Source organism: Sorghum bicolor, chromosome 9, assembly GCF_000003195.3.
Source record: "Sorghum bicolor cultivar BTx623 chromosome 9, Sorghum_bicolor_NCBIv3, whole genome shotgun sequence".
NCBI lineage: Eukaryota > Viridiplantae > Streptophyta > Magnoliopsida > Poales > Poaceae > Sorghum > Sorghum bicolor.
Genome location: NC_012878.2, coordinates 58111960 through 58125818, shown reverse-complemented (window position 1 = coordinate 58125818; position 13859 = coordinate 58111960). Strand labels below are relative to the sequence as shown.

The 13859-nt window shown below is 46.3% G+C and overlaps 2 protein-coding genes and 1 non-coding gene across 5 annotated transcripts; all 3 read right to left on the bottom strand.

Annotated features, from left to right (window-relative positions):
• TRNAR-CCU lies at positions 834–906 on the bottom strand. The gene has a single exon. It is a non-coding gene; the product is annotated as a tRNA-Arg (tRNA).
• LOC8064732 (putative pentatricopeptide repeat-containing protein At3g47840) lies at positions 3833–9581 on the bottom strand. 3 transcript variants are annotated; one of them, XM_021446890.1, is made up of 4 exons: positions 6914–9581; positions 5908–6172; positions 4811–5754; positions 3833–4730 (listed from the first exon to the last, which is right to left on the bottom strand). In XM_021446890.1, exon 1 carries the CDS (start codon positions 9389–9391, stop codon positions 7316–7318), a length of 2076 nt encoding a protein of 691 aa, XP_021302565.1. In that variant the 5' UTR covers positions 9392–9581; the 3' UTR covers positions 3833–4730; positions 4811–5754; positions 5908–6172; positions 6914–7315. The 3 variants fall into 3 exon arrangements, with proteins under 3 accessions (XP_021302565.1, XP_002440319.2, XP_021302564.1); XM_002440274.2 differs by having other exon boundaries at positions 4811–6172; positions 6914–6956; positions 7195–9581; XM_021446889.1 differs by having other exon boundaries at positions 4811–6172.
• Positions 9938–13612, bottom strand: LOC110430538. Its single transcript, XM_021448294.1, has 3 exons — positions 12860–13612; positions 12497–12777; positions 9938–11697 (listed from the first exon to the last, which is right to left on the bottom strand). The coding sequence occupies exons 1-3, from the start codon at positions 13050–13052 to the stop codon at positions 10321–10323; spliced, it is 1851 nt and encodes a 616-aa protein (XP_021303969.1). The 5' UTR covers positions 13053–13612; the 3' UTR covers positions 9938–10320.

Sequence of the window (13859 nt, the reverse complement as noted above, 5' to 3'; positions counted from 1 at the left end):
GGCTGGGTGGTGTTTGCCTGTTGCCTTTGGATCGTGGCAGCCATGCGATCTCTCTCCTCCGTCAAAAGAGCAGGTTTGTGGTCTTGACCAATTTGGCTGCAGAAAGATCCTGGCCCTGGATAAATTACACTAGTTTTATACCTACTGTTGTGGCTGCTGGTGCCTGGTGGTACCACATACGTACGTGTAGATAGGCTGCGTTTGAATAGTGCGAGGCAATGATTGACTATTGTTGATGGTGCCGGATTACAGTAATCATGTCGGGCAAGCAGGTGATACGGCTACCCGCGCCATTGCACGCTCACGCATAATAGACTTTGGTTAATGGTTAGCTAGCTCTAGGCTGCTGTAGTTTGCTTTGTTTATAGAAGGACGGCAAATGTGATTGTGGTTTAAGGGATGTTTGGTGGGAGGTGTCAAAGTTTAATAGGTATTGTAGCTAGCTCTTTCGTTTTATTTGACAATTAGTGTACAATCATGGATTAATTAGGATCAAAAGATTTATCTCGCAAATTACTCTCTAGTTGTGTTTTTAGTTTTCTAAATAGTCTATATTTAGTACTCCATGCATATGTCTAAACATTCAATGTGATGTGAGTTAAAGTTTATTGATGCAAAACCAAACATGCCCTTATAGGCTGATGAAGTAGCAGTGCTATCCGAAGTTAGAGTGCAAATGTGGCGTGGGAAAAATTGACATGAGTGAAGTCCCGTTGTGTTATGAAAAGTGACACGAATAGGGTTTGAATTTGCAAGTGAAAAAAAATCAAATTCAAAGGTTTGAATGTGCAAAAGAAAAAAAAGTCAAATTCTTGAAAAAAGTGAAATAAAAACGCGCCAGGTAGGGGTCGAACCTACGGCCTTCTGCTTAGGAAACAGACGCTCTATCCACTGAGCTACAGGCGCTGTGTTGTAAGATGATAATATGTACCCTTTAAAACCTTTTACCATCTAAACTCTCAGCAAGCAAGACAGAAATTTCGTCCTTTGCCACAACTTCTGTGATAACAATTTATTATAGCTATACCGAAGTTTCCCTTCCTTGGTCCTCTCATGGTAAATTTCGTCCTTTGCCACCTTTTAATCATTTATAGTCCCTCATTCTTAAACTTCTCGCTTTGAGTTTAGTGCTGTAAACCTTATGTTGTTCGCGACACACTACTCATGTCGCGGCTTGGTCGTCCGAGTCTGTTCACTTCACGGTACAAAGTGTGTCTCACCTTCTACCTTTCAACTCACAACATGTGCACCCAATAGGCACCTACTTAAGCCCCTCTTTGATAATGCTTTGCTACTGAGTGTGTCTGACCCGCTTCTCGGTGGATGCTTGGCCACCGTGGTCGTTTGGTTCGTTGACGGATGCTTTGTCGCCGTGGTCGCTTGGTTCGTTGGCGGATGCTTTGTTGTCATTGCTTTTGGATGTGCGTTCTTAGGTGGATGGTTTGCCACCTCGGACTTGGTCTTTGTGTAGGGAACCTTTGTGTTGTTGTTTTAATCGCAAGCATAGTTGTAGGTTTAGGGTGTTGAGGGCAGTCGCTCTCTCTTTGTACCGTTTCATTTTTCTATGTTTATTCCAGGTTACACACTACTATCGTAGTTGCTTGTAATCTGCGTTATGAGGGTTCTCTTATAGCTAACTTGTACTTCTCACCTCTTAATAAAAAACGTGCTATACCCTCGACCGCGGAAAAAAACAATCAATCTTCTATAAACAATTTCTAGATGAATCCTTCATTATCCTATTATGAGTCTTAGTTTCTTTATTAAGGTTGAACCGAGGCAACTAAAATTCAACAAAGATTAGCTTACTATTATTTTAGGGGAATCACAAAATTAGATTATCCGTCCGGTTACAGCGCGTGGACATATTTTTACTAGTACATATAAATTGACTCTATACCACGTGCATCCAAATCTAAACCTTATCTGCTGTAGATCAATCATTCCGAAATATTATTATTACTATTACTTTTCTTTATATAAAAAGGAAGGACAATAATACAGAATTAATTCCGAGATGTGATAAGCATGGATACGATTCCGTTTTTCGCTTTGAGAACACCGGTTTATTTATTCCCCCCGGCCCGACACGGCAATGTACACACACTCTCTCTCGCCATCACGCTGCAGTACGTGGTAATTAACTAGTCGGGACTGTGTGTGTGTGGCACACCAAACCATCTCGTTCGCGTTCTCCTCTGCCAAAAATTCAACGACACACACCGTGTTAAGGAACGGATATATACTTTTCCTCGAAGGAACGAACAAAACAAGCATCGAATCCGTATCCGATGCCCGGGACAAAGCACCGCCTTCCATTCCGTTCCGTCCCCCGGCTCTAGTGTTTTTGGCGCAGCCACTTGTGTGCGCTGCTGCGACTTTGCGACCTGCTTTCCAAAGTGCGCAAGTGCCCCAAATCAGGACACCTCTCTTCTATCGCTCCCCCCGGCGCGCGGCGGCCACTCGTCAACAGTCACTGCCGCGACGGAGGGAAGGCACGCACGCACCGGATCGCTTCGTCTCGGATTCGCGATTCCTCAATTATCGCCGATGCCCCTGTCCTCCCGGCCGGCCACACCTACACTTGTTGGCTTCTGGCGGTGGCGGCCTCGCTCACGCGGCTCCGATGCCGGAGCAGCACACGCAGCACGATCGGTGGATTATTCGAGGTGTCCTGGCTTTTGGAGGTGGTGGCGGTGGCGTGGCGGTGATCCTGGGCTCAACACGTCGATCGGCTAAGATGGCTACCACTCCTGCTCCCCGCACACAGTGGAGCTACAAAGAGGGACCAGAAGCTAATACTAGAATTGATTCTAGTGCTATCTACTACTAGCTAGCCGTGCAAATGGAGCTCGTCTGCTTCAGATGCATGCTCGCAAACTGCATGTTTAAAGCCAAGAAATCAGAGCTTCTTTTTATGTTTTCTTTTCGGCTAGCTAGCTACCTTTTCATTTCTAGAAGGTTATGATGAGAGCTAGTACTCCGTAGTGTCATGTAGTAGGACTAATTAACTCAGTGGTAATAGTATACCAGTAGTATTATATTACTACTCCTATGTAGGAGTAGACACTAACACTAAAGCCGCCCGGTAGCTTTGCTTTGCCCTTGATGATCATTGATTAGTGATTTGTTTCCTTCCCTTCTCTTTTGTTTTCTACCAGTAGTGCAATTTGGAGGAGTTGATCCACCAGCCATCTCTGACTCCCATCATTGCAGATATTAGACTAGTGACAGTGTGATACTACTGCGCGCTTTTGGGACACTCATGATTCCGGTTAGGGGCCCTGCCTGGCTTTGGTGCCTCGAAGTCACCGCCGGATTGAGCTTTACAGACGGCTGTGGATGGAGAGATGAGTAGGACTGGGGTTAGTTAAAGCGTCTCCCCAAGCCTAAGCTCGCCAAAGCGGCATCATTGCTACCACTCCGCTAGTATCTATCACCGCTGATTTTTTTGTTTCTTTCTAACTCAAGTGCTGCCCTAACCCCACCTCTGCTCAAATACAATGCACTGTGTTCTGCTCATGGGCCTCACCTGCTTCATGTTGTGCAAAAAGATGTGTAAAAGAATGATGCAATGATCATATCTGAAAAAAGGGATTAACAGTGCTGTTTGCTGATTGATCCCTGCGACAAAACTTCCAACATGTTCTTTGAATATCCAGATCCCATTTCAGTTACTACTCATAATCAATGAAACCAATGTATACCATATTCCATTTCAATTACTACGCATGATGAATTGGTTCCTCAACTTGTAACACAGAAAATAAGCAGAGGCTTCTGGCAGCATGTAGCCCATGAAGCAAGGCACAGAAAATTTTACACAAAGTTATAGCACCATTCAACACAAAACGGAATTCTCCTTGCACTTTGAATATCCAGATTCCACTCATTTACTACTCATGAAACAAATGTACTTGGTTCTTCAACAACCAACACGTTCACACAAAAGGATAAAAAGAGACTTCTTGTGGCAATCTCTAGCTCATGAAACCAAGCACAGAAAATTTGCACCAGGACCTGGCATCTCAACACAGACAAAAGTCAAAAGGCTGTATAATAGAATAGACATCATTAACCTTTACATCACTCTATTGTCAACGTTCTAAAGTAAAAATGTGATCAGTTGGCACATGGGATAAAGTTAACTCCTCTATTATTGTAACATTAACATGATCAGGCTGTACAGCAATATTGACCTAGTAACCAAGAAACAATTTACTACTAGTGCACAAATTTAAAGACCAGTGCAACATGGATGTGCTAATGCTGTTGTGATTGTGAAGAGTAAATTTCCTTCCATATGGTGGCTGGCTCCCCTTTCGAAAAGAATGAATATGACACAGACACTCTTGCATGCTTTTGCTGTAAAAAGGCTCATCAGGCAGATAGTCACATTCAACTTTGCTCCAAGTCACTCGAGCAATGCACCAAGGTTACATCAGTTTGGCAGACTGAAGAATGGGCTTCTGCAATACAAATCTGATGCACATATTAACTTGGACATGATTCAGCTGTACCAGACACAGGTGTTTTAATTTCCTTGGGATAGAATTCCTTTTTAGAATACTCTGATGCAGATATTAACTTGGGCACGATTCAGCTTGTACCAGGCACAGAAATTTTAATTTGTTTGGGATAGGATGCTGTTTTTAGAATGCTTGCTTGGACTGGAATTCAGTGCACCCTAGATGTCTGAATGCTAAATGTTGCACTCACCTTATCAAGACCTGTATGAGATCAATACAGCATTAGTCTACAGATTTCCCACAAAGCAGTAGCACAAAAAAGAGGAGAGAGATGAACAGACCTTATGAAATCCTCCGGTGGATACTGTCATGAGAAAGGCCCCATGTAAATTTCTCCCTTTCAGTAAGTGCTTCTTTTGAGATTACTCAGGTAACTGTTAGCTCCACTTCAGATTCTAAATCAAACTGATCACGGATATGGCGAACCATTTCAGCTCCGTAAATACCGGTTAGAAGAGGGAAAGTAGATTCAATTGGTTTAGTGATTGACAAGCCTAGAAGCACCAGAAACTTCACTTTTGGTAAATTCAAGGATTGTCAGAGGGTTCCATCCACCCTTTATATACTTGAGTGTGGGGACTAAATAACTATTGATTTGTCATCATGTTAAATCGTAATCTTGAATATGTAACTATATTGTATTTGAATCACTCCATCTGCACTTGCCTTAAGCCTCTTCTTCTCCACTGCCATTTGTACATCGACTCAAGCATCATGTACTTAGATGGCATTGTCATGGCGATTTGTTTGGTTTCCTGAAACAAACACTCCAACCCCACTTGTCTCCTCCAATTTCAACTGATGATCACCCTGCCCCTTTTACAACACCTTTGTGGTTAATCAAATGGCATTCCTGTGCTGCCTCACGCCACTGCCCCTTGCTAGCATAGAGGTTTGCCATTGACCCATGTGCTCCTGAGCCCCATGCCTTTGCCTGCATAACCCTCTCTGCAGCTTTCATTCCACTTTCCTCTGTTCCTTGAGCTGCACATGCCCTAAGCAAAGATGTCCAAATCACACCATCTCTTCCAATCAACTCAGCCTCATGATTCTAACAGCTCTGCCCAACAAATCAACAACACAACCGTAGTGCTCCTTTTCAGGCTCCAGCCCGCAGCTTTTGTTTGTTGCATTGAGGTATCTCAGTTTGAGCTCAACTTCCCCTGTGTGTGAGTAAGCGGCGAGTACACTAATGAATGTAACATGGTCTAGCTTTAGCCCGACACTGCATGTAACCTCAAACCGACAGACACTTACATAAGTTGAACAAATAAGTACTTCAGACTTACTTAGTGTTAGGGTCTTATAAGAACCATATAAGTTGAACAACCACATCCAGAAAATATAGGTAAGGAAAATGATGTTCATTTTGACTTACGTTGGTTATACTCAGAATGAAAGGCCTTGGGACTGAAAGTCATCTGTTTTCTCAATCGAGGCATCATCTTAATGAGTGACAACTTCAGTATATTCAGATTGCATATCATTACCATAAGCAGAAAACTGTCCAAAAATTGCCAAACTTTCTGTATTGCCCTCTTCCGAATTTGTGTATTTTTCAACGCCATCTTCATTGACATCCGGCGTCAATGAACCTTGTGCATTATCACTCAAGGAAGGAGCTTCAACATCTGTTCCTTTTGCTGGAGAGACCAAATCAAGTGAAGAAGGATCTTTAGGTACAGAGTATGACTCAATAGCACCATTTAGTAATTCATCTGCTGCAGTGGCGGAACTAGGACTTTTGATTAAGGGGGGGGGGGGGGGGGGGGGGGCAAGTAATATGATGGCACCTCATAAATGTGATAAATATATATCTCTTAAGTGTATGTCTTAATAGTTTTTAAAATGCTTTTACATATATATATTTTTGTGCTATGCAATTGAAATATCTACATGTATTAAAAACTTTTCGCTGTGTTTGGGTGCGCGTGTGTGTGTGGTGGTGGTGGGGGTGGCCTCTGCTGGCCACCCCCTGGTTCCGGCAGTGTTTGCTGCGCCATGACTTACTTCTAATGTGAAAACAGTTTTGTTGTATTCCTTGGGCACAAGATTTGGTGTATTGGCAATGACTGAATCACCGATGGTTGGCAAGAATGGCATAATACAGCAATACAACATATCAGCCAGTGCATACCATGGGAGAAATCCAAGTCTCCCATTAGTGCAAGATTGCACAATCAATGGCCTAAACTCACATTGCAGTGAAAAGGCAAATCTCACACAAAAATCAAAGGATGGAAAATACAACAGTGAACCTCCATTCAGTGCAAGCTTGCATAATTAATGACCCCAAACTCGCATTGCAGCGGAAAGGGAACTCTAAAAAAAACAATGAACCTATAGAAAAGCTGGGGCTATAAAGAATTCATGCATCTACTAACCTCCTTTTGTTATCCAGCTTTCTTCTCACTTCATGAAAAATATCTGAACAGCCATGAATAAAAAAAGAGTTAGATTAATCATAAACACATTTGAGATCTCCATGGTCTAGAGATGCTACACTATGTTCCATTTATTAGAAATACATCAGCCATAAATGTAGTGATTTATTTCCATCAGACAAAATATCAGATGCCTAAGTAAGGATTAGATGGTGCCTTTAGAATAGGGCAAAACCAACCACAAAAAAGGAAAGATAGGATAAATGGACGGGTATCATAACTTGAAGCAACCGAAGAGAAGGATACAATGTGTATCCTTATGTTGTCCTCTGATGGATGTTTCATCATGACAGGGTACCATGTAAATTTCTCCCTTTCAGTAAGTGCTTCTTTCAGGATGACTTAGTAAACTGTTAGCTCCACTTCAGATCCTAAATCCAACTGATCAGGGATTTGGTGAACCATTCCGGCACCATAGTATATCAGCTCAAGCATCATGTAGATTGCATTGTCATGGGGATTTGTCCGATCTCCTGAAACAAACACTCCAACCCCCCTGTCGTCCCCTCCAACTTCGACTGATGACCACCCTGCACCTTTTAGAACACCTTTCTGCTTCATCAAATGGCGTTCCTGTGCTGCCTCACGCCACTGCCCCTTGCTAGCATAGAGATTTGCCATCGCCACATGTGCTCCTGAACCCCATGGCTCTGCCTCCATCATCCTCTCTGCAGCTTTCTTTCCAGTTTCCTCTGCCCCTCGAGCAGCACATGCCCTAAGCAAAGATGTCCAAACCACACCATCTCTTCCATCAGCAGCAATTCTTCCAATCAACTCCTCAGCCTCATGTATTCTACCAGCTCTGGCTAACAAATCAACAACACAACCATAGTGCTCCTTTTCAGGCTCCACCACGTAGCATTTGTTCATTGCATTGAGGTATCTCAATCCGAGCTCAACTTCTCCTGCGTGAGAGCACGCAGTGAGTACACCAATGAACGTAACATGGTCCGGCTTTAGCCCGACACGGCACATTTCCTCAAACAGTTGAAATGCCTCTTTGCTGTGACCATGCTCAGCATGCCCAACGATCATTGCAGTCCATGAAATCACATCATCTCTAGTGCGACTGGAAAATATGACATTAGCATCTGTCATGCTACCACTCTTTCCATACATGTTAACGAGCGCACTCCTGACCATCGCATGGTGTTCAAGTCCAGCAGCGACAGCGAGTGCATGCAGCTGGCGTCCAGCATACAGTGATGCAGCACTTGCACACACACTGAAGAGACTGGCAAGAGTAAACTCATTCGGCCGAGGGCAGCTGCTGTGATGCCGCATTTCTGAGAACAAGGCAAAAGACTCCTCGACCAGGCCTTCCTGTGCATATCCTGATATAATTGTGCTCCAGGAGACAACATCCTTGACAGCATTCTCCCGAAAGATAGCATCAGCAGCTGAAAGACGGCCACGGCGTGCATAGAGTTTGACAAGGGAATTCGCCACAGAGCGGGTATGAGATAGCCCTCTTCGCGCAGCTTGTGCATGTAACTGCTCTCCAAGATAGGCACGTTCAATATTTGGACACGCAGCAATTACAGCAGAGAAAGTATACTCATTCGGTGATGCAGAATTTGACGACTCGTTGCGAAGCATTCTGACAAACGCCTCGATAGCTTCCTCCGCGCGGCCGGTCTGAACGTAGGAGGCGATCAGCGTCGTCCACGCGGCAACGTCGCGCGTGCCCATGCGGCCGACCGCGGCCAGCGCGCGGTCGACGTCGCCGCACCGCGCGTACAGCGCCGCGAGCGCGTTGGCGACGAAGGGCACGGCGTCGAGGCCGAGCTTGGCGCAGAGCGCGTGCACCTCGCGGCCGCGTGCCCGCAGCCCCGCACCGGCGCACGCCGTGAGCGCGGCCGCGCAGGCGTGGGAGTCGCAGTCCACGCCGGAGGCCCGCATCTCGGCGAAGCGGCGGAGCGCGTCGTGCCGCCGACCGCCCCGTGCCAGCGAGGCGACGAGCGTGGTCCAAGAGACCACGTTCTTGCAGGGCGTTTCGTCGAGCACCTGGAGCGCCAGTTCGAGGCTGCCGGCCTTGGCGTAGGCGTCCGCGAGCGCCGTGGAGACGAACACGGACGACACGGCGGAGGAGTGGACGGCGAACGCGTGCAGCGCGGCCGCCGCCGCGGCTTGGGGGAGGTGGAGGAGCCCTACGCTGGCACCGGCGCCGGCGGCAGCGGAGGCGGAGGCGGAAGCGCACGCCTTGAGGACGGGGCTGAGGATGAACGGGTCCGCGGCGGCGTGAGGCGGGTAGGAGGCGCGGAAGCGGGAGAAGAGCGCCATGGCGCCCGGGAAGTCGGCTGCCATGGCATAGCCCGAGAGGAGCGTGGCGTAGGCCACCTCATCGCGGTGCGGCATCGCGTCGAATAGGCTCCTCGCGTCGGCGAGCTGACCCGACCGGACCAGATTCCTCAGCATGGGTCGCGGTGTCTGGGAAGAACCTTTCCTCCTCTCGGCACCGGCCTTCCGCCGGACTCCGGGAAGACAGGCGAAGACTAGCGCCGTTGCTGCCTGCAGCTGGCGGTGGCGCTGGCGCCCGCTCAAAGATACTACTCGCTCTTGTCGAAGTACAATTCTAGGTTTAGAATAAACTAAACTTTCTTAAGCTCAACAAAATTTATATAAAAAATGGTTTCAATACTTGTGTTTTCAAATAAATTTATATATTAAATTATATTTCATAATTGATCTAATATCATTTATTTTTGTTTCATTCGGCTCATGGTTTCTACGGACTAGCTCAAGCTATTTATCGTGAGAGAAAAATATTAATCCAAATGTTTGTTTAAACTTGGCATAATAAAATAATTATATTCTTTTACTCCATGTTCACGATCTTTTTCGTATAGATTTGATTAACTTCATAGAAAGTGAGAATTGTATTCTTTTACAAGTAGTGTTTTCATCTATAAGGTTGAGGACTCCTTTCAAGATAATTGAACTTGACTACTGAACTTGAGGAAGTAGAAGCAATACTATAGCCGTAAGGCATGCATACCACATAAAACACTGATGAATACTAAACAGACCTGACTAATGAACTCGCCAAACAGAAAACCCCCATCACCATGTCCACACAAATCAAACGCAAAGTTCGACGCAAACTGCTAACTACTGTACACTGGGTAGTGAGAGGTATCAAGAGGTACCACAAAACTACACCTCTGGAAATAGATAGCAGACTTGATGTTTCATCTCAAATTATAAATCGTTTTGACCTTTCTAATAGATAAAATAATTCACTAGAAAAGTTAGAACGACTTATGATTTGAAATGTAGAAAGTGCTTCTATATCCATAGCTATAGTTTAATGGTTACCTCGTGGTACCATGTACCAATACCACCACTCAAGGACCAGGAAAATGATAATGCCACAGACCTGCTGCACAAATCATGCAAGAGCACGGCCCATCCCGCACGTGATCCAGCACGTGTTCGTTGAGAGCTCGCAACCACGCCAACTGCCGCTCAAGATCATCATGCTGGTACAATGTCGCTGCATCATCAGGCCCCTGCTCCTCGGTGCCTGCTGCTTGCAGAGTCGTCGCTGGATCATCGCCTCCCTGCAGCTGCTCCTGCGTGCCTGCTGCCAAGCCGCCCTGAGTCGGCTCATCGCCATGCACCAGCACGCCCCTAAGAAACGCGTCAAGCTCACCCGTCTGAACGCTCTCACCGAACAGGAGGCTATCGACCTGCAGATCATCAGAGCCAGGCAACTGCGGCTCGTCCGACGGAGGCAGGCGGCCATGGCCGCCCTGAAGATGATTCATAGGCTGCTGGTCTTGTACTACTCCAAAGGCCCCTCCATTGCTCTCCTCCTCCTGCTGCTCCGGCTGCTGCTGGTGAACCTGATGACGCTGGTCGTCACCATGCTGCTTCGAGTCCCAGCTGACGCTGCTGTTCATCTGCTGCGTGGTGTTGTCGTCCATGAGGAACATCAGATCAGCGTGCTGCCACCCCTGCTGCATGTGAACACTTTGGTCGTTTTCTCCCAAGGAGAGATGCTGGTTGTGCTCTGCGAACAAGCTGTAGCTGTCTAACTTTTGCTGGTAGGACAGGAACGGAGCATGATCAACGACGACGTTGGTGTCTGGTGCGGCGAGGAACGGCGCACTGTCATCTGTGAAGCTCGGTGGCCACTGCTCCTCACCTTGGTTGTTGCAGGGCATGGAAGGGTGGTGGTTGTACAGCAGTGCCAGGAGCTGGGACATTTCGTCGAGCGTGCCTTCTTCAAGCTTAGGCGCGGAAGCTCCGAGCGTTCCGTCCGGTTCCGATGGTGGGCACACGCGTACCGCCTGCAGCGGCACGGCGGAGAGGACGACCGGCGCCGGCGCACCGTCCGCCGCCGCCTGCTCCTGTCGCAGTTCTTGCTGCGACGATGGCACTAGCTCATCTTTCTTGGGCGGCGTCACTGGCTCCATCGGTGACTGTCCCTGCTGCTGCTGTTCTCCCTCAACTCCAACTTGCATTGATGGCTTCTTCTTCCTCTGGCCCTTGGCCTTCCTTGTCGGCTTCAATGGTGGCTCGGCGAGCAGTGTTGTCGTTGACGTCTCTGGGTGCGGCAGCTGCACTCCCTCCAGTTCGGTAGAAGGAGTCTCCGTCTCCGTCTCCGTCCACTTCCTCCTCTTAGTCTTCTTCTTCTTCTTCTTTGGATCCATGTCGGCATTGCCCTCGGTGTCCGAGTGCTGCTTCCTTTGGATTGAGTACAGGGCATACTGCCCAATCTGCATGCATGTCACGGAGTCAATCAATTGCAAGACATATAAAAACTCAAGCAATTATTAATCTTTTTTATTAGGGCCAAATGCCAGTCAATTTCTCCAGGCAAGCTACGAGATCGAATCTTGTGTTGCTCAAATTCTGTTAGACACGTGACTTGGTCGAATTCTCAAGTTGTGTGAACATTGACTCATTGAATCCCAAAACAAATTAGCTTCTAAACATATATATATGCATGTTATAGAAGGCTCAGAATGAGGCAAATTAAGCACAAATTAATTTATAATAATGTTAGGGTGGTGCGTAAATATATAGTAACATTATGGAATAGATAAAAAAAACAGTTACTTTCGGTCCCACTTTTTAGGATTTGTTTTTCAGAGGAGGCGGATTTTCTGTTTATTTTTTCTTCGCTATCACCATGACAACGCCGAGATCTTTTGCTTGCTAATATAAAAAAAAATCTTAATTTTTTTGATACTACCTCCACCCATAAATACTTGGTGCTTAAAATAGGCCGGCTGAACTTTAAAAATTGGACCTTCAATATATTTTAAAATATATAGTTTGGAAACATCAAATAAAGTCATGCATCATTATATGTGTAGATTTGTGAATTATAGCACTTTTTGTAATCACATATGTTCGTTAGGGTTCATTAGAGAAAAACAATGGTTAATATTGTAAATCACGTCAATAACAGGGAGTATATACAAATAATAAAGTCCCTTTTTATCTAGGGTTTGTTCATATTATTCATGTAATATATATGCAACGGATTATTACGCTTGCAATTAGGCGTACCTCGGCGTGGTCTTTGAGGATGTACTCGTGCATGCTCCACTTGCCGTTCTCGTCGGTGTCGCTGGAGTTGTAGATGAGCACCCTCTTGGTGCCCACCACCACCTTGTCGCCGTCCTTGGATGTCGTCCGCCGGATGAGCTGCACGCTCCCCGTGGCCTTCCATGTCGCCGTGACGCCCTCCACCCTCACCTTCCGGCTGGGCTCCTTCTCCTTGTTCGACGACGACTGCTCCCGCACCGTGAAGAAGAACCACCTGTTCTCGCCGTACCCCTTGTACTCCTCTACACGCACGCACGCACGCACATGCAACAATAATTAGACGACTAGGTAATACAATTAATTAGTTGCATCTTAACTGCTTACCGACGAGTCTGCCGGGTTGCCAGTCGAGGATGGAGACGTCGTTGACGACGTTGAGAGGAAGCTCGTGGCCCTCGATCTTGGCGCGGAGGTAGACGTCGACGAGCTCCTCCTCGGTCGGCACGAAGCGGTAGCCAGGAGGGAACTGCAGCTGCGGGACCAGCTCATGGCTCGGAGTCGTCGCAGCAACCTCCATATATATACTAGATTGATGAACAGGATGACGAGAAAGGAAAGTTGTTGCTACCAGATAGAGTAAGAGTTAGGAGGAAGGAGAGAGAAATTAAAGACCGGTCTGAATCAAATTAGTAGCCATATATACTAGTATAGTAGCCCGTTAATTAGCTGTACGTGGTTACACATATGCATGAAAGAGAGTTGTAGTCGGTTTCTCGGTTTTCAACTGAGGTTTCTTTCTTATCCTTGAAATATACAGTGCGTGTGTGTCCAGGACTCCCTCCCAGCCCAGCCCGGCCTGAAGGCTTATCCATGAAAAGCTAAACAATAATCGGGCAGGAGCTACTCTAACTCTAGTAGGCATCAAACAATCGGGCAGTTAGTTAGTGCTGAAGTATGCTTGGAATTAAGAGGCAAAAATTGAACTACAGAGGATAAATCAAAAGGTGGATGGCCGGGTTGGGCGTCAAGCAGGTGATAGGAATAAAAGCCAAACAGATCGATTCATATCCTCTACAGCACATCATCATGTGCAAAGTAGGAGTACTAGCTGACTTGCAGAGCATACGTTGTGTCCAAACTCCAAAGCCAAGGCCTTGTTTAGTTCACCCGAAATCCAAAAAGTTTTCAAGATTCCCTGTCACATCGAATCTTGCGGCACATGCATGAAGTATTAAATATAGACGAAAACAAAAACTAATCACACAGTTTGAGTGTAAATCACGAGACGATCTTTTGACTCTAGTTAGTTTATGATTGGACAATATTTACCACAAACAAACGAAAGTGCTACAGTTCCGAAAACTTTTCAGTTTTCGGAACTAAA